The sequence below is a fragment of the Hyposmocoma kahamanoa genome, unplaced genomic scaffold, assembly GCF_003589595.1.
Source record: "Hyposmocoma kahamanoa isolate Upper Pololo Valley unplaced genomic scaffold, ASM358959v1 63, whole genome shotgun sequence".
NCBI lineage: Eukaryota > Metazoa > Arthropoda > Insecta > Lepidoptera > Cosmopterigidae > Hyposmocoma > Hyposmocoma kahamanoa.
In genome coordinates, this window is record NW_020653851.1 from 9,208,639 (window position 1) to 9,228,059 (window position 19,421).

At 35.8% G+C, this 19,421-nt stretch overlaps 1 protein-coding gene across 3 annotated transcripts; it reads left to right on the forward strand.

Annotated features, from left to right (window-relative positions):
• The first annotated feature begins 3,899 nt into the window (after nucleotides 1-3,899).
• Nucleotides 3,900-15,267, forward strand: LOC113230194 (chromodomain-helicase-DNA-binding protein 1). Of its 3 annotated transcripts, none has more exons than XM_026464000.1 (23): nucleotides 3,900-4,019; nucleotides 5,031-5,119; nucleotides 5,199-5,558; nucleotides 5,640-5,819; nucleotides 5,897-6,081; nucleotides 6,224-6,553; nucleotides 6,662-6,912; nucleotides 7,235-7,348; nucleotides 8,458-8,622; nucleotides 8,709-8,989; nucleotides 9,072-9,429; nucleotides 9,728-10,354; nucleotides 10,437-10,601; nucleotides 10,677-10,797; nucleotides 10,925-11,106; nucleotides 11,256-11,427; nucleotides 11,515-11,677; nucleotides 11,760-12,123; nucleotides 12,196-12,414; nucleotides 12,500-12,808; nucleotides 12,920-13,140; nucleotides 13,301-13,660; nucleotides 14,400-15,267. In XM_026464000.1, exons 1-23 carry the CDS (start codon nucleotides 4,011-4,013, stop codon nucleotides 14,605-14,607), a joined length of 5,433 nt encoding a protein of 1,810 aa, XP_026319785.1. In that variant the 5' UTR covers nucleotides 3,900-4,010; the 3' UTR covers nucleotides 14,608-15,267. The 3 variants fall into 3 exon arrangements, with proteins under 3 accessions (XP_026319785.1, XP_026319786.1, XP_026319787.1); XM_026464001.1 differs by having other exon boundaries at nucleotides 13,370-13,660; XM_026464002.1 differs by lacking the exons at nucleotides 3,900-4,019; nucleotides 5,031-5,119; nucleotides 5,199-5,558 and having other exon boundaries at nucleotides 5,680-5,819; nucleotides 6,199-6,553; nucleotides 14,400-15,266.
• Nucleotides 15,268-19,421: the final 4,154 nt, after the last annotated feature.

A 19,421-nucleotide genomic window follows, 5' to 3' on the forward strand; every position in this document is an offset into this window, starting at 1 on the left:
ACCCTGAGACAAACGTTGACAAGTCCCATGTGCCAGTAATTCACCAGCACCCTTACCCGTCAAAACCGGAACACCGTAATGCTGACATTATTGCTTGGCGGCAGAAATAGGTATGGTGGCAGTACTTCACTGTACGAACACTTTCACGTACAATTATTTCAGTCAAATATGTAGTATTAATAAAACATAAGTGAATTTTATTTTGCGTTACATTGGGTAGACAAATTGGATGGTCTTTTGCTTAAACGGGCTACCTAATCTTGAATGTATGATACGTCAATAATAGCGTTACCATAGCATTGCAATATAAAACAGTGGCGTTACGTTCCATGGCCTTTTCTCTCTTATACGAGGAATTACACGGTTCATCCAAAGTTGTTCTCCACGAACATCGAGTATATAACCAGAAATAGAGACGAAATGTCATTTAATTTATTTGAAAACTATTCTGCCATATCATTACTGTGACAACTGCGCTCCGATTGGCTAGCCCGAGTTCGAAACAGTTGACGGGTGTCGTCAACTGTTTCACTTCAAATCGTCCAGTTAACTTGAGCTTTGCTATAATGGACGGAAGTTGCAAAATGACATAGTTGCATAATTACCGATGAAATGTGATTCCGTTTGTTTTGTAATTAGATGTTTTGCTGTTTTTCCCACACCACCGAATAGAACAACACGGCATTGTTAGAGATATTATCTTTATTACAATAAATACAGAATATTTATTGGAATATACGGAGACGTACACACAGGTCAGTAGTGCAAACCAGAGTAGATTTACAAGAGCTGTATCGCTAATGTGTTACCAGAAATAAATGGCCCTTGTTTCGTCTCTATTTCTGGTTATATACTCGATAACCACGAACAATTTGGATGTACGTACTCTCGGAGGTACTACAATAGTATTTTTTAAACGTCACAAAACAATTATTTTACATATTTACGTTAATACCACCCATTAATATGTTGTAATTAAAGTCCACAAAATAATAATTGATAATATTAATGCTAATTAATATTTTACAATAATTTTGTTCATATTTTTTTTATTTGCACTCGGTGGAAATGGATAACTACATCAAGAATAGGTATAATGAGTTTATCAAGTAATCTGCCCAAAAATGTTTTGGAGTCTTATTTTAAAATATTACGTGTTTAACCGAAAATAACACACAGCTACTTTCGATTAAATTATATTTTCAGTGAATTTTTAATCCAATGTAAACCAATGTATATTGTATATTATTTAGGTATGCTCAGTTATATCCACAGAAATTAAACTGAAAATTAAGAAATAGGGATGCCACGCCTTTTTGTCATTATTCGTGGTGGACCCTGATAACGTAATATATGAGTTGATTTTAGTTGTTAGTGTTATTAATTTGACAATAATATTATGACAATGACAATGTCCTAAATCAGTCGATATATTTATAGCATCGATTCTTAATTTTACTGATCGTGTTTCGTCATGGGTTTATACCGCACCCTGCATTAAAGGGGCCTCCTCGTCTACGTACTACTCCTTTCCTGTACGTCTAGCGCACCCCTGGACAGCATTCATTTCGCCGATTGGCTAATACTTTCATTGTGATGGCTAGTATTATTATAGAGTATGCCAAGAGGCTGGAAAAAAATAGTATAAGATGCCATCGATAAGAACGACAAAAAGATTGGCTCGAGAAGCCATTAAGTGCATGATGGCAAAGCCAAGTTATTTAAAAAAAATACAGTTACATCCCTTAAAGGATGGAAAAAAAGTCTAAGTTACATCCTGACACATTTTACAAATACTTTGGTAGAGTTGACCGTTTAAACTGACACGTTAGCTTAATATATAATTATTTCTATTACTTGACATGACGCGACGGCTACCATAAGCATTACCACCAAAAATATCGAACCGTTGCCGTTGACTACCACTATTAGCACGGCTAATATGTTTGCCGACAAACAAAAATTTCTATCTATTTATATAGGTATTGTTACCGACAATTAAAATTAATTTTAAGACCCTTTGCAACTAACACACTAGTCGTTTAATATTAACTTGTTTAATAATAACACATTACATTTTTGTCTAATTTTAATTAATTTTTTTATTAATTTGCCTATGTTTTAGTTACAACTTATAATAACTATAAGTAACAAAAAAATGTATGAATATCAAACGTGTAGATTTACATGTGTTGGTGAGTCTGTACACGATTACCAAATGGTTGCAACGGGCGCGGCATTAGTATAGTGCAGCACTATAAAGCAAAGAACCACGTCCTTACAAAGAAAATTGTAAAATGGCTTGTAACAAATAATTCTATCAATGAAAAGTGAAGAACACAAAAGCTTATGCACAAAATAAATAAAATTTAAATGCTATTATTGGCAAAAAATAAATATCACGACATCGCCGGAAGTTGCGTTTGTGAAAAAGCTGGCCACATTGTGATTATATACGTAATAGAGTTTAAAATGTTCTGGTAGTATTTAATACTACATACTACGTATACACAAACGCAGGGCGTTAAAATGATTCGATCTTAGAAGTGATACAGCATTTAATAAGTTTCACATTGTATAACGTATTTGTATAATCATTTCTAGTCCAATAACTTTAATTTTATTGTGTAATAACATTTAATTCACCAGACTGGATAAATGTTTATGCAAATATAAAACAATTTGATTGAAGATCAATATTACTGTAGTACCGTTACCGTGTAAATAAATTTACATTCACTTCATTTAATACGTCATGCTCTCCACACGCAAAATAGGCGCCTCGACGTCGAGTTGCGGACACCAGCCCGTTACACCAAGTACCAAGTACGTCATGCTCACGTGATCTTTTTTACACAAACCTATGGACAGTGGAGATTGAACGTTACTTTTTATGCTCTGATTGGGTGGTAAGCTACATCAAACAATGTCGCTGATATTTTGTTAAATGACCTTGTGCATGAATAATAATGTAATTCGTAATTTCTAAATTACGAATTACATCAATGACAGAAATTGTCAAAATTAATTTTATCATTTTATTGTGCATTACGTCAATCTTATGCCGTTGAAATTTGTAGTTACAATAGCAATAATTGGTGAATGACTTTTATAACTGGCTGAAGGCAGCACATAATTGCTTACTTATTCGTGCTGTTCGATTTGCCAAACGAGGATGAAATCAGAATCTGTAAATGAGTAAAATTACTATTTCAAGGCCAATTTGCTATTGTTGTGTTCAAGATTCTACGCAATAAAAATAATTGTGTATGTGTAGAAATATACACCTATATTATTAAACTTATATGAAAGTGGAATAAGATCGACACAATCACAAATATTAACAACTACGGATTTAAGACAGAGTTGCTGATTTCCTTAAAAAATCTTATTAAATTTGCGAAGGATTAATATCCTTCGCAATTATATATTTAATAATATATAATTGCGTAATTTTATATAATATAATTTTGAGAGATAATTCTCTCAAAAAAAAACAAAATAGTAAGCGAATGGCGAATTAACAGTTGAGCATCGCAATCGAGTTTGATATCTATTCCTGGATTAGTTACTTTGTTTCCAACTCTATTGGATGCCTGGCAGCTGGCAAATGGCAATATGGCTGTGGCTTTCGAGTTTCGCTGGTAGTGTGCGGTGCTCACATCATTTCTACCGTAGACCGAAGTATTTCCGACGGCTCTAAAGTTTCATTTTTAATTTTTTTGGTGTTCACTGTTTCTGTTTACCTTGTTTTAAACAAAGTTTTGCGAGGAAATTACTGATTTTTCATTTCCGTCGTCACCAGAATCATGCCACGACAAAATGGCGTCGCTTGACAAGGTTTTACTGCAAAAATATTTTCTCGTATTTCTTGAGCCAATTCCTAAAATATGTTTGAAAAAAATATTTCTGGTGTTAACTTAAATTTTTCTCCATTTCTTTCATTGGTTTTCACTAATATCACTGAGAGATTTTATTAGTAACAGTGCATTATTTGGAAAATCTACAAAATGCTTCAGGTAAGTGTTTTTAAAGCTTGTTTCTTCATTGTTTTAGTGTAAATATTTATTTTACCTTTATTTTTTCAATTAATGTAGTTGGGAATCATCTAGAACCGCAGGGTGTGGTCCTAGAAGGGGGCGAATTTTTGAGACGTAATTCTGAATTTACAGGTTTCTTTGATTGTTTACAATATAATTTCGTGTTTTTATGTATTAAAATATCTTTGTTCCACCAAAAAAAGTGTTTCCAATGATTCTTGGTTACGTAATCCTTCAATCCAAGGCAGTGAAATAAATTTTGGAATGGGACCCATTTTCGCAATTTAACTTTGAAAATGGGTCTTACCATTGAGTGTTTAAGCCTTTGAGGTTATGTTCTTTGTTTCTGGTAAATATAGGCTTATATGGTTCAAATAAAGTAGCCCTGCTTAAGATTTTTTGCTGGTTTTTCTTGAGCAAATATAGTGCATAAAGTTATATATTTTTTAATTTAATTTGGTCTAAACAACTTGTATTTTATAGGTTATGACTTGTGAAGTGATGCATTTAATTCTCCTTATATGTGGCATCAATGTAAAATATCCCAAAATGTGATGGTTGTCTGTATTTTTGGGCTAGCAAATTTTTTTGACAAGAAATTACATCTTGTTTTGTGTATTTTATGGAAAACAGTGCCTCGCAATCGGCTGAGAATTTGTTGACATATTGAATATTAAAATACTTCCTTGTAACTCCTGTGACTTATGCTACAGAAAGCAGTATTTATAATTTAGTGGAATAATAAGATATGTTGTGATATTGCGAGTCCCTTATGCCTTCTGAAATGCAAAGACGCTGCATGTAATGACACGTCACTGTCAGGAGTTTATCGAGTTACAGTAAGCAAAAAATATGTTAGTGGTATATTTAGGTTCCTTTCCTAGGCTCATTAGTATCAGCAGTATGCTTGGGTATGTTGTGTCATGTTGGTTGGAATAAAACTTTGTCAAAATTTTAAAAATTCTTACAAGTAATTCATCATTGTTGCAGAAAGGATTCATGAATGAGTCTGGAAGCGAGTCCACAAGTGACAAAGGAGAGAAGAGCGACTCCAGCGGATCAGGATCCGGTAGCGAAAGGTAGGTTTCTTCAATATTTGATAAACCTTGGTTGATGTGACGTGATACCTTCTTCACCGTCCACATTTTTCTTTAACAGTGATAGCGGTTCTAGCTCATCCGCCTCTGGGTCAGGCGATCGATCTGGTTCAGACAAATCATCTGCAGGAGATAGGTCACATCATAGTGATGACACTAGATCATCACAAAAACACAGTAATCCCAATTCTTCAAAATCAGATCATCCCACTGACAAAGACTCTTCAGGTGAAGATGGACATAAGTTCAAATCTAGGAATAATCATGGAAAAGTGACATCAGATATCTGGGAAGATAACCCAGATATATATGGAATCAGAAGATCAGGCAGATCCCGAAAGGAACCAGATAGACTCAAAATTGTAGATAGTGATTCCAGTGACAGAGGGAAAAGCAACAGAAGAAAAAATAGAAAAAAGAGGTATATTTGGCAGCTCCCAAAAGTAATTAAGCCTTTTCTTACTAGTATTAGTAATGATTTTAACAGTTTTCTTATTTTTAGTGATTCATGGAACTCTGATACGTCAGACAGTGATAGTGATTTGAAAGGTTCACCCCCTCCACCATCAAAGCGACCAGGCCAAAGAAGTGTACCACTGAGAAAAAGAAAGCCAACTAGAAGAAGAAGGTTTACTAGTGATGAAGAAGAAAGTTCTGAAGGATCAGATGAAGATACTAAAAGGTAGGTGTTAGGGTTGGTAGGTTTATATTTTTAAAGTATGTTTTACATTTTTGCAACATAAGAGCTATTTTCTTCAGCCGAACAGCAACAAGAAGGACTGGTGCAGCAGTTAGTTATAAAGAAGCTAGTGATGAACAAACAGATTCTTCTGATCTTTTGGAAGTGGAAGGTGTAGATGGTGAGGGTGAAGCTGAACCGGAGCCAGAAGATCATAGTGAGACCATTGAAAGGGTTCTTGGACACAGAAGAGGGAAGAAAGGAGGTAAAGTGATGTTGTTTTTTTGTTTTTTTTTGTATATTTCCATATAATTAAAGTATCTAGTTATATCAACGGTTGTGATAATTTGCATTTTGGTGCAAGTATAATGTTAAATTTTAGCTAATGTCTTCTTATCATTGTGCAGTCACTGGCAATGTGACTACAGTTTATTATATCGAGGAACATGGAGATCCAAATGAAGGGTGTGATCCTAAAGATGAAGAAACCACTGAGCCTCAGTATCTGATCAAATGGAAAGGTTGGTCCCACATTCACAACACATGGGAATCTGAGAAATCATTAAATGAACAAAAAGTTAAAGGTCTTAAGAAGTTAGAAAACTACATAAAAAAGGAGGCTGACCTTTCTTGGTGGAGACAACAAGCAGGGCCTGAAGATATTGATTATTTTGAATGTCAAGCTGAGCTACAACAAGAACTAGTAAAGACGTACAACTTTGTAGAGAGAATAATAGGTAATTATTTTGTTATTATTACAATATTATATATATAAATATTTATATATTATATTATATGTACTCATTACATAGTATTTTATTCAAATTCCTTATTTCTTTATTTAGCTGAACAAACACGTGAATTGGAAGGAGGTGGTACTGCTCATGAATATTTTTGTAAGTGGGAGTCATTGCCATATGCTGAAGCTACATGGGAAGATGCTTCCTTAATAGATAAGAGATGGCCTGAACAAGTAGAGCATTTCAAATACAGAGAAGCGGCCAAAACTACCCCATCAAGGCACTGTCCTGTTTTAAGAAGAAGGCCAAAGTTTCATCAACTCAAGGAGCAACCTGAATATATGGGCAAAGATCAGGTTTGTAGCCTCTAGAGTCTCATATCGGTATCTATTTTTTGTTTTTTACTCAGTAATGCTCACATTACTGCTTGGTGGCAGAAATAGGTAAGGTGGCAATACTCCCCTGGACAAACTTCACAAGCTCTACAGCTACTAAAATATGTTTCATGCAGTAAAATTTTGTCTTTATACCTTAATTGAGACTTGATTTTGTAACAATAAAAAGTGGCAGGCCAGGAATTATTTACATAAAACATGATTTTCACGTCATTAGAAGCTGGACTGAAATAGTTTGCATATAGGACATTACCAAAATAATAATTTTCTTCCACAATTTCAGTCTTGTATATTGAGAGACTACCAAATGGATGGTTTGAACTGGTTAATACATTCCTGGTGTAAAGACAATTCGGTGATACTTGCTGATGAAATGGGTTTAGGAAAAACCATACAGGTAAGTTTACCTAAGTATATGTTTCGGTTGTTATTCTCATGAAAGCCATGGGGCGGCGTTAATGCCTAATTGGCTTTATTTATAACATAACGGTAGTTATTCGTAATTTTCGATTGACTGTCGCACACTTTGGACTACTATAGTACATTTTTTCTTTGTATTATAATAAATACTCCTAATTTAGAATTAGAATACGTTAATTTTCTAATGCAACACATTTTCTATAAAAATGATTAATTCATAAAAACGGAAGTGAAAAATTTGTTACGGCTGTGGATCATGCAAAATTGTTGAATAATTTTTCATGCAGTTAATTTTCCCACCCTACCTCCGCGTAATATTAATAAAATAAATGACACAAGCTTTGCTATTTTGCACGATTTAATCTCCACTCGGTTCGCGGTCTAGTAATATAATTCACTTCCATTATTATTAGCATTAATAGATTCCACTAAATTCATTCCTTTTCTTACAAAATTATTAGTTTAATTTTGTGGTTGTTTTACTTAATTTTTTAACTTTTACTACATGACAGTTCCATTCATGCGTCATATATGGCGTAGCACTTAAAAAATTAGATTTCTCAATAGAACGAGCTCAAGAATGTAAACTTGATTTGTTGTTATTCGAAAACATTAATTCTACTGATATTTTTTTCACACGCTGAGCTGACTATTTATTACTCGGGCAGCTTTTCGCATTTGTCTTGTAGTTTTACCCATTTTAATTCGCGTGTTATCCGGGAACTATTAACGCACGACAACGGCGCACAATGGCGCGTAACGTCGCACAATGTAGACATATGACAAATAAAGTTGCATTTTGTTGAATCTAGATATCGTGAGTCTTTATACATTTGTTGGTACAACCTAAGCACTACAAACGTTTTCGAGGAATGAGGTGTCGACGATTCTCATAAAATGTGATATAATGGTAGTAAGTTAGGCGTCTAGGACACGAATATCTTATTTTGTGATTCTAATGGTTGCTTAACAAAACAGTATCATTATGGAAATTGACATCTATTTCTTCTATACTTCTTAATAATAATCTTACAAGAGTATATCCGAATATGATATTCTTACATTTTTAATATGTTAATTTTTCAGACAATTTGTTTCTTGTACTACCTGTTCAAAACTCAACAACTGTATGGGCCATTCCTTTGCGTGGTGCCTTTAAGCACCATGACTGCTTGGCAAAGAGAATTCCAACAGTGGGCGCCAGATATAAATGTGGTTACTTATATTGGTGACGTCATCAGTAGGGACATTGTAAGTACTGTAGTTATAGTATAGGTGCTATACTCGTTTTCACTCCGATTTAATTGGTTATAAAATTGCTAATTCTACCTTTACAGATTAGACAGTTCGAATGGAGTTTTGCTAGCTCAAAGAGGCTAAAGTTTAATGCCATCCTTACCACATATGAGATTTTATTAAAAGATCGACAATTTCTAAGGTCTTTTAGTTGGGCCTGTTTACTAGTAGATGAAGCACACAGATTAAAAAATGATGATTCTTTACTATACAAAGCTCTGAAAGAATTTGACACCAATCATAGATTGCTCGTCACTGGTACGCCCCTACAAAACTCACTCAAGGAACTATGGGCCCTTTTGCACTTTATTATGCCTTACAAGTAAGTTGATTCATAAGAAAATATTCAATTATGTAAATAAAAATTATCGTTATTTAAAATTTTGTAATGTTTTATTTGTCAGGTTTGAGTCTTGGGAAGATTTTGAGAAAGACCACGAGGATGCTGCTACAAAGGGCTATGAGAAATTGCACAAGCAACTGGAACCCTTTATATTACGAAGGCAGAAGAAAGATGTGGAAAAGTCTTTACCAGCAAAGGTCGAACAGATATTGCGGGTAGAGATGACGTCTATACAAAAACAATATTATAAATGGATCCTCACTAAAAATTACAGTGCGCTTCGTAAAGGGGTTAAAGGATCAATAAACACCTTTATAAACATTGTTATTGAATTAAAGAAGTGTTGTAATCACGCATTGCTGACGAAACCAGAAGACTTTGAATCGAGAGCGTCACTTGCAACAACTGACGCTGTTGAGGTGAGAGTCAACTAGCCTTGAAACTTTTAGGATCCTAGTTCGAAAGGAAATGAAACAAAAACTTAATCAAATCGTGTTCTTTGGTTTTCGCCATTGTTACACTTTGGAAATGAAACTATTTCTTAGGATGTAACGGCAATTTCGCCGTAAACAAAAAGCAAATATTCGCGATATAGATCCGAAAAAAATAGTTTCATTACCTAGCGTAATCAACTTAATTATCGACCGACTCTTTGCCGACTAGACTAACTAGCTCCTATATTGAAATAATAAAAATTAACAGAACTATGTTTTTCAGAAACTATTAAGGGGCTCCGGAAAATTACTCCTGCTGGATAAACTGCTCTGCAGGCTGAAAGAGACTGGTCATCGAGTTTTGATTTTTTCTCAAATGGTCAGAATGTTGGATATTCTAGCTGAATATTTACAAAGGAGACATTTTCCTTTTCAACGCCTGGACGGTAGTATCAAAGGCGAAATTAGGAAGCAAGCTTTAGACCATTTTAATGCAGAAGGATCTCAGGATTTCTGTTTTCTGTTGTCGACGCGAGCTGGCGGTCTTGGTATAAACTTGGCAACTGCTGACACTGTGATAATTTTTGATTCCGATTGGAATCCGCAGAATGATTTGCAAGCGCAAGCTCGAGCCCACCGAATTGGTCAAAAGAATCAAGTTAATATTTATCGCCTAGTCACTGCCAGGTCAGTGGAAGAAGATATCGTTGAGAGAGCCAAGCGGAAGATGGTTTTAGATCACCTCGTTATTCAGCGAATGGATACCACTGGAAGAACAGTGTTGAATAAACGGGACGCCTCGGGAACCACTGCAAATAATCCATTTAATAAAGAAGACTTGAATGCAATTTTGAAATTCGGAGCTGAAGAGTTATTTAAAGATGATGATGAAAACGATGAGGATCCTGTCGTAAGTACAAAAATTGTTGTAGCTAAATTTCTTTGTATAGTAGTTTATGAATTCAAAATTAACAAAAGCTTATTTCTTGTAGTGTGATATTGACGAAATTTTGCGACGTGCTGAAACAAGAGACGAAGGTCCGTCAATGGTGGGCGACGAATTATTGTCGGCGTTCAAGGTGGCCAGTTTTGCGTTTGACGAAGACAAAGCTGTTATGGAAGTCAAAAAAGAAAACGAGGAAGAAAGCAAAGATTGGGTAAATATTACCTTTTAATTATTTTAATACTAAGAATTATAATCAGGAGCTAATTTCAATTAATTTCAATTTCAGGATGATATTATACCTGACAATGTTAAAAAGACATTAGCAGAAGAAGAAAAAAATAAAGAAATGGAAGACTTGTATTTACCACCAAGAAGAAAGAATTTGCAACAAAATAATGCTGATAATAGTGAGTATTCTGTATATCAAATTAACCCAGTTGAGAGTGCATTCTCCCTCTTGTTGTACTGAATAAAAAAGTCTTTAAAATAAATTTAACATTTACTGTTCTATTAACTTTGTAACCTTTTCGATAGAACGAGGCCGTAAAGGGCGCAGTCGAGGTTCAGGCGAAGGTGGAGACGTAGATGGCGAAGGGGACGCTGAGAGCGATGCGTCCGATGGTGACGCCAGCGCCAATGACGACGACCGACCGAGGAAAAGAGGTCGCCCTCCTGCTTCGCACAGAGAAAAGATCAAGGGCTTCACAGATCAAGAGGTATGTAGCAATTACTAAACATGCTTCCATGAACACAAATGAACATTCTGTAAACTGTACCAATGCGAAATTATCAATTGCATTGCACTATTACTATCATTTACACATACAAAATGGAGAATCATCTCTTTTATTTTATTGTTTTACAGATTAGGAGATTTGTAAAGAGCTTTAAGAAATTCTCCGCACCGTTGAAGCATCTCGATAGTATTGCATGCGATGCAGAGCTGCAGGAAAAGCCTCTAGCTGAACTCAAGAGGTTGGGCGAAATATTACAAGAAAGATGCAAGGCCGTTTTAAATGAAACTACAGAAACGCCCAGTAAGTGGTTCACATTAATATAAGAATTCCACACATTCTTCTAATTGAAATATCTCTGTTATATAATTTAAATAAATGTTTTAACAGATGAACAAAGTGACGGCCGAAAAAATGCAAGAAAATCTTTTAAACTTGGTGGCGTGCCAGTTAATGCAAAAACATTGAGTGCTTGTCAAGAAGAGCTGGCTCCATTAGATGAATTCTTACCACAGACTAAAGAAGAAAGATTGAAATGGCAATTGGATTTCAGGTAACACATTGAATCTAAATTAGGATATTTCTTTAAGGTACATACATGATAAGATATATCTAATAAAATTTACTCATTACAGAACAAGGCCTGCTAACTTCGATGTAGAATGGGGAGTGGCAGATGATTCCAAACTCCTTGCTGGTATTTACCAATACGGAATGGGTTCCTGGGAAGCAATAAAAATGGACTCGTCATTTGAGATAGGAGACAAGATGTTGACAAATGAAGACAAGAAACCCCAAGCTAAGCACTTGCAGTCAAGGGCAGAATACTTGTTGAAACTAATAAAGAAATTGCTCGATCAGAAAAATGGCAAGCAGAAACAGAGGAAACCACGAACTAAACGTGGAAATAAAGAGCCCGTTACTAAAGATATTATAGAAGATGATATCAGCTCAGGGGATGAAGCCAAAAAAAATAAAACGACTAAAAGCGATAATAAGGTATATTGATAAAATATTTACAAAACATCTGAAGTAAATTATGAATTGGTCTAATTTTTTTTAAATTTTCAGACAAAGTCTAAGTTAGAAGAAATATCAACTCATGATGAAACGTCACAAGATAAGGCTTCAAAAGACAAAAAGCGCACAAAGAAGGAAGGCAAAGATCGGACTAAAGGCGAGAAAGTGAAAGGTCGCAAGAAACCCGCTGGACCTATGCATTTTACTGCTAACAATGAACCACGAGCATTGGAGGTGTTAGGGGACCTTGATCCGACTGTGTTCGAAGAGGTATTATTTCATGAAATAAATTTTATTATAAATTCAATGATTTTTTCATTGCGGACGGATAAAATGATAAATGTTTTGTTTGCAGTGTAAAGAAAAAATGAGACCAGTAAAGAAGGCCCTTAGAGCTCTGGACAATCCAGATCAAACATTATCTGAAAATGAACAAGTGACGCGGACACGCGCATGTTTGACACAAATAGGGAATCAAATAGACATTTGTCTCGAGGCTTATGCAGACCAAGAGAAAAAAATTGAATGGAGAAGCAATCTCTGGTATTTCGTGTCTAAGTTTACCAATTTCGATGCTAAACAATTGTACAGATTGTATAAGTATGGATTAAAGAAAAATACTGAAGCAAAACAAAAGGAGGGTAAACACAAAGAAAATGTTAAGGTTGGTATATATTTTTCACGTCATTACTTTCATGTTTTTCCTAAAAATATCTATCAGTAGAATAAAGTTTTCTGCGATCCGAAATACTCAAGTATTTAACGTTTTCAACAGACAAACAATAAGAATAATCACAACTCAAATAATCATGTTAAGATTCCAAGAAAAGAAGCTAAACAAAACGACAATAATGATAGGAAGGAAAAGAGGCCCAAGGCGGACAAAGAGAAGACTGACAAATCGAATGATAAGGCTCCACACTCTTCTGGTATCAAAAGAAAGTTAGAAGATGGTGAATGTGACCCTGAACCAAATGAAAATAAACGCCATGAAAGGTAATTTTACCCCTGTTTGATATTGACATACCTTTGGTAATATTTGATCTTTCACCTGCTTCATCATTTAGTTTCATTAACCATTAATTTTCTTTTTTTCATTGACTCGCTAACCACTCCTCGTATGCTCACCACCATCTCGCTTCTTCCATCCCTGCAGAAATAAACACAAGCACAAGGATCGTCAGGATAGAGATAGGAGCATGAAGCGGGACGATTTGATCTACAGAGAGCGGAGCCGGTCCGAGCGGGAGCGCGAGAGAGACCGCGATCGGGAACGGGACCGGGATCGAGATCGCGAGCGCGATCGCGACCGAGACCGAGGTCATGACCGCGATCGAGATCGGTCGCGAACTCGCAGAGACAGCGGCGGCGCAGGTCCACCACGCGCTAGACCTGCATACGGAATGTCACACCCGCATCCCGACCATCCTACGCATCCGGGATGGACGCCGCCAGCCTATCCCGGCCCTCGGCAGTATCGAAGTGACCGCAACCCTCGAGCTCATGATAAGAGACGGTTAGTACTTTTGAAATTTATATTTTTATTATGTTATCGAAATAAGGGAGTCACCAAACCAAACCAAACTGTCTCCGTGGCCGAACGGTTGTGTACTGGACTGCCGCACATAGGTCCTGGATTCGATTCCCAGGTCGGGAGAAATATTTGTATGGCCTACATTTAATTCTCTCGTGAGTTTGGGTGTAATTTGTGGTTGTCTGTCTATGTCTGCCGTCCACTAACAAAACACGGCTAAGTGACAAATGGTCAAATATACGATTTAAATAGCAAAAAATAGAGCACAAAATTCTCTTTTAAAAATAGTTAAAATTAGTTAACGTGTTCGACTTATCGCAACTTACCCTAACGATGCATAGCTAAAATAACATTAAACAATTTCAATATTTTTAAAATGGGTTATGCTTTTTCATGATACCTCAAAAAAATATTTTGTGACTTAGCCTCGCTTTTTTTAGCGTACGGCAGATGTGTGTCCATGACACCCGCGACACAGGGTAAGTGTGCGGTTGTAAATGTGCGGTATTACTATTAACACTTCTCGACGCGGTGTTGGTTTGGCCGGTCAGAAAACGCTTCATGTCCATGCAAAAGACCGAAAAAGTTTCATTCAGCGAAACGCATTACGTGGTTTTGGCTCGAGACGACTCCGCGCAGATGAGTGAGATGAGTGATGAGTGTGATGACTTCCATAAACTTCATTAGATTCAAATGATACACGTCTGGTTTAATTCAACAGATACCCCGGCTATGGCGCCATGCCCGCGGGTCCGTATGGTGGGTACTATGACGCTACCATGACCAGCGGCATGGGATTTCCGCCAGTGCGGCCCTATCCATCTGAGGAATGGCGAGGCTACACGCAACCCGAATTCTCCTACGATGATAGAGACTATGAACGTGAAGTTTATAGGAGAGATTACGACCGCCGAGCGCCACCAACTTAATTCTCCAAAAAAGTATAGATAGGCATTGTAAATATATTTGTAAATTATTAGTGTAAATAGTTGTTAGATATCTCTTTCCGTGGACACTGGTCTGACCGTGAAGATGTTAACTGTAATGGTATAAGTGACAAAATAGTGCTGTGGTTTTATCTATGTGATAATGATAAGCGAAGCGCATCGATTTCATCTTGAGACATAAGTTAATGTTAGTTGACCGTGTTTTAAGTGAGACTGTATTGTAAATTTATTTATTACCAAATCTGTCGATTGATTGTTAATGTACAGAACTAGACACAATATCTACCAATTTATTTTATATTGTTTAAATTTTTGTTGCTAATTAACTGGTTCTAAATGATATTTTTTTAATGTGTAATTCAATGTCTATTTATTTGATGCTGAAATACGACTTCGGTAATTAATTTGGAAAAGTCAGGTGATATACAAATGTAGTTCATAGTGATTGTACAAAATTTAGCATTATTAGTAGGTTTGCATTAAATTCAAAATCATGTGCAATTGTGTATAGCATACCAAAAGGGGCACATAGACTTTGTCATTGCATTTTAGCAGTGATCAGGAAAGAGTGTTTTGATTTGTACATTCATTTCTCATTCTACGTGCATTTCAGAGTCCTCCTAACAGGACTCGTACAGTCCTATTTTTATACATTATGTAAAGTCTTATTTCTCTGTTACATGCAAATGAATGTAATAAGAGCATCTTAAATGGTATAAACCATGATAATAAATATTATTAAAGTTGAAATACTGTGTATTATTTTTATCTCACTTTATTTTTATAATATCTGCCTATTGTCACCGTAATTTGTCGCGATATGGTCGTGATCTATGAATTTTACGTTTGACTGCCAATTGTAATCGATTTTACTGCATTGCACATTTATCACGCATACTGGTGTTTGTTTTGTACAATATTTATAAGCTTATCAGCTTATAACCCACGTGTACTTCATCGATATTGTTATGCATTTTGCCTGCGATGGACATAATACATTTAAATTAATCAAAATTCAAGATGGCGTCGTTAAAATTCAGGCAGGCGAACATCTACTGTTTAGGTGGCGACGGGACGGTAAATTTTGTATAATGTTACTGTATTATAAATGCTATGCCAAGACATTTCATTATTTGCACAGCGTGGTTAAACCTACTTTTCACAATGGCTGCGGTTAAGAGGAATGTGGGAAGTTGCGTTTGGTTTACAATCGATATCAAGAGTTTGAATAAGGGTATGACGTCATACTGCGGAATTATGATGGCAAGCCTCGTAGCTTTGAGTATACAACATTAGAGGCGTCATCGAAAGGCAGTCTTTCCCTCTGTAAAGGTTCAAAATAAATGAGATAATTCACCACCGCACAATACATTTTGGGTCTATTTTTTTCCATTTCCGTTATCGAATCTCTTGCACCAAACAAACTTGCAAAAAAAACTGCTACATCCAGTTTAGTCAAGGATACAATTACATTCCATACGAGCTCTGTACCCCACCACGGCTTGGTCTGCGGCGCGTGGTTGGCCTCACGGGGTGCGCTCATGCTCTCACTGCGGTTAGTACGTACTTGGGCGCTTGAAGGAGGTTACGGGTTTTATTCCTTTCGGGGTTTCGGGTTTTATTTATGTTATTATCAGGTAATTTCAGAAATTTTTTCATGTCAATTTTCAGCCCGAGCAAACAGCTATCGAAAAAAGCTTGAAAAAAGAATACTTTATGGCGGTCATATCGAAAAAAGGCGTAAACAATATATTTTGACCGCAAATTGTAATCAAACACCCATAGAGATCTCTACATGCTGATTTGCAGTAAAATTAGAGCAAATTTCTGCCGCCAACGTACGCTTATATGGTAGCCTTATATCAAAATGGCGAAAAACCAATTTTGATCACAAATTTTGTATCTGGCACTTCTAGAAGCCACCATATGCATATTTTCAGCCGCATCGCAGCAAGTTTTTTCGGCCGCCATTTTGAATTCGCCATCTTGAATTTCTTTTAAACCAGGCAGTTGACCTCTATGACATTCCTTCGAGCACATCTCTACTAGTTTCTGTGATAGAAGGCTTTGAATTTGTATGGCGGCCATCTTGTTTATTTCAATTTCGAAAATTTTTTACTTCCGGCGGAAATTGGCCAGGGTGTACCTCATAAAAGTGCACAAGCATTCCCTCCATATTGTTATAATTTTTGCAGGCCGCTTATCACTCTTATATTTTCCACATTCAGGTCATCTCGTATTTTTTCCTTTGCAACGTTATAAATATCTTTTGTCACCATAGGTATCGGGAAGTATGCGTTCTATTTCTATCAGTGAGTCCTAACGTAAAAAAGTAACTAATAGACTTATATTATTCCATATAATGAGTATATTTTTTATATTAATTGCTTGTTTCTATTTTAACATATTTTTTCACGATGATTTTCATGAATCAATGTGGATTCAATTTATCGATTACACAGAATACGTTCAAATATTTGGTAAATTTACTAAATTGAATAATCGATCTAAAAGTAGATTGTACAACAAGTGCATAAAACGCGTCATATTACCCGAGACGAGTATATCCACACTCGCCTGCAGCTCGGGTGGATACTTAAGTCGAGGGTAAAATGGGTTTTATGAACGAGTTATACACTCTGCTTTTCACTTCGATTGCGAGGAAATTAAACACCAATATTACAAATGAACGATTATTTAATTAAAATTGAATGTAAAATTACAATAATTAGATATATTTAATGTGATGTTTTTTTTTATTTTATGCACTAGAGCATAAAATCCATATTTATGCACTAGAGCATAAAACCCTATTTTACGCAGCCTTCACCCAGCACAAATACGAACGTTAAGAGATGAGAAGTGAAAAGGTCATAATTATAATTATTCTTCGCTTAGTTAAGGATTTTTAAGGATCCAATTGTTAAAGTTTTTAAGCGTCATACGTCTTGTGCTGATGTAAACGCACCCTTCGTGAGACTAATAAAAAAAGTTAAGTTTAACAATATTTTAATAATATTAATTCTTACCAAATATTTAAATTTTTGAACATACAATGACTAAAATATTTTTTTACGCTTCTTTTTACATAATTATGTGAACATTTACTGCCAGAATATTCTGCAAGTATGTAGGTACGAGGCGGTGCTTTCACAGTCGGCTGGGGTATAGCTTGAACGATCTGCGCATGTCCAAATTTCATTCAAGGGCATCTTCAGTCATGAAGCCTCAGTTAGTAGCTAGTAGCTCCTCGACAGATGGGGTGAATAGCATTTTGTAACCTTATCCTTATTATATCTTGTTGTTTATTATTTCTGACACGATTTTTTCTTACTTTGGAGAGAAGTAATAAAGAAGAGAAGAATCGTTAATTATAAAAGAATTGCATTTGTCTGGAAACTAACGGATTTGGTAAGTGCAACGCATTTTACCATTACCATAGGTGCGTTTTATATTTCTTTTTAATTCAATTTACATTTAGCAATAACATCCATTGATCTTGGTAAGTAGGTAAATAAAATCATGCTAACGCTAAAGATTTTATCAACCTTTTGTGTTTCTTTGTGGTGTTATGCCTTTGTGTGGTGTTGATTGTAAGGGTGCTTTATGTGCAGGGTAACTCTATCTATGGTAACCATTGACTTTTTGTAAGTCAATGATGGTAACTCTGCCCTCCTTATCATAACTAACGTAATCGACATTTTTTAGGGAAATTGAGTTATTAACAAATTTGGAATCGGCAAAACGAGATCTACAACCCCTATAAGCGGTTATTTTATATCTTATTTAGTTTCGTTTTTCTTGAAACAAAATCAACGTAATTGACATTTTTCAAAGAAAAAATACTTTAGGTGCCAACATCTCGAAAGTTACCTAAATGCAAATGCGTTAGTTATGACAAGGAGGGCAGTAATTGTATCAAAATATACTTAACATTGTAATAAATAGTAACATTAGAGCTCCTTGTGAAAGAGTTCGTTCAGGGAAGTACTGCCTACCTTACCTTACTTAACTGTCTCCATGGTCGAACAGTTACCATCCCGCGCAGAGGTTCCAGGTTCGACTACCGGGCCGGGAGAAATATTTGTATGGACTATATTTATTTCTATGTTGAGTGTGTGCGTTATCTATTTCTGCCACCAAGTAGTAATGTCAGCATTACTGTGTTCCGATTTTGAAGGGTAAGGGTGCTGGGGCAATTACAGGCACATAGGACTTGTCAAATTATGTCTCAGGGTGATGGGCGCAGTGGCTGTGCCCCTCAGATCTTTGCGATTTAAAGCTCTGAGTGCCATTGCAACTGTTATGGACAGGCGTGTAGTTTACCATCAGGCGCACGAGTTGTTCGACTCGTCACTTGATACTATAAAAAAAAAATGAATCGTAGGACAAAACTGTGTGAATAAGTAGCAGGATATGTGCTCACTAGATATACTTAAGCTCAATATGTAACTACAATATTTATATTTTAATTAGCTGCCTCTGTGGCCGAACGGTTATTATGCCGAGTGCCAAGCAGAGGTCCCAGGTTCGATTCCCGGGTCGGGAGAAATATTTGTATGGCCTATATTTATTTCTCTCGTCAGTTTGGGTGTAATTTGTGGTTGTCTATGTGTGTGTCCATGGCACCCGCGACACAGGGTTTCCCTAGTGCGGGACTATGTTGAGTGTGTGCGTTATTATTATTATTTCGGACTATTAGAAAACATGAGATTATTCCTTCGACATGACATATTTTTAACTAGTCTTTTTCCTTTAATATATTTCAGAAATAAAGTGTTATGCAATCATACGAT

Bases quoted from the DNA above. Each gene is read 5' to 3' on its own strand.
- LOC113230194 (XM_026464000.1), top strand. The intron at 10,355-10,436 runs GTAAGTACAAAA...TATTTCTTGTAG, and splicing joins AAAACGATGAGGATCCTGTC to TGTGATATTGACGAAATTTT. The intron at 12,124-12,195 runs GTATATTGATAA...TTAAATTTTCAG, and splicing joins CGACTAAAAGCGATAATAAG to ACAAAGTCTAAGTTAGAAGA.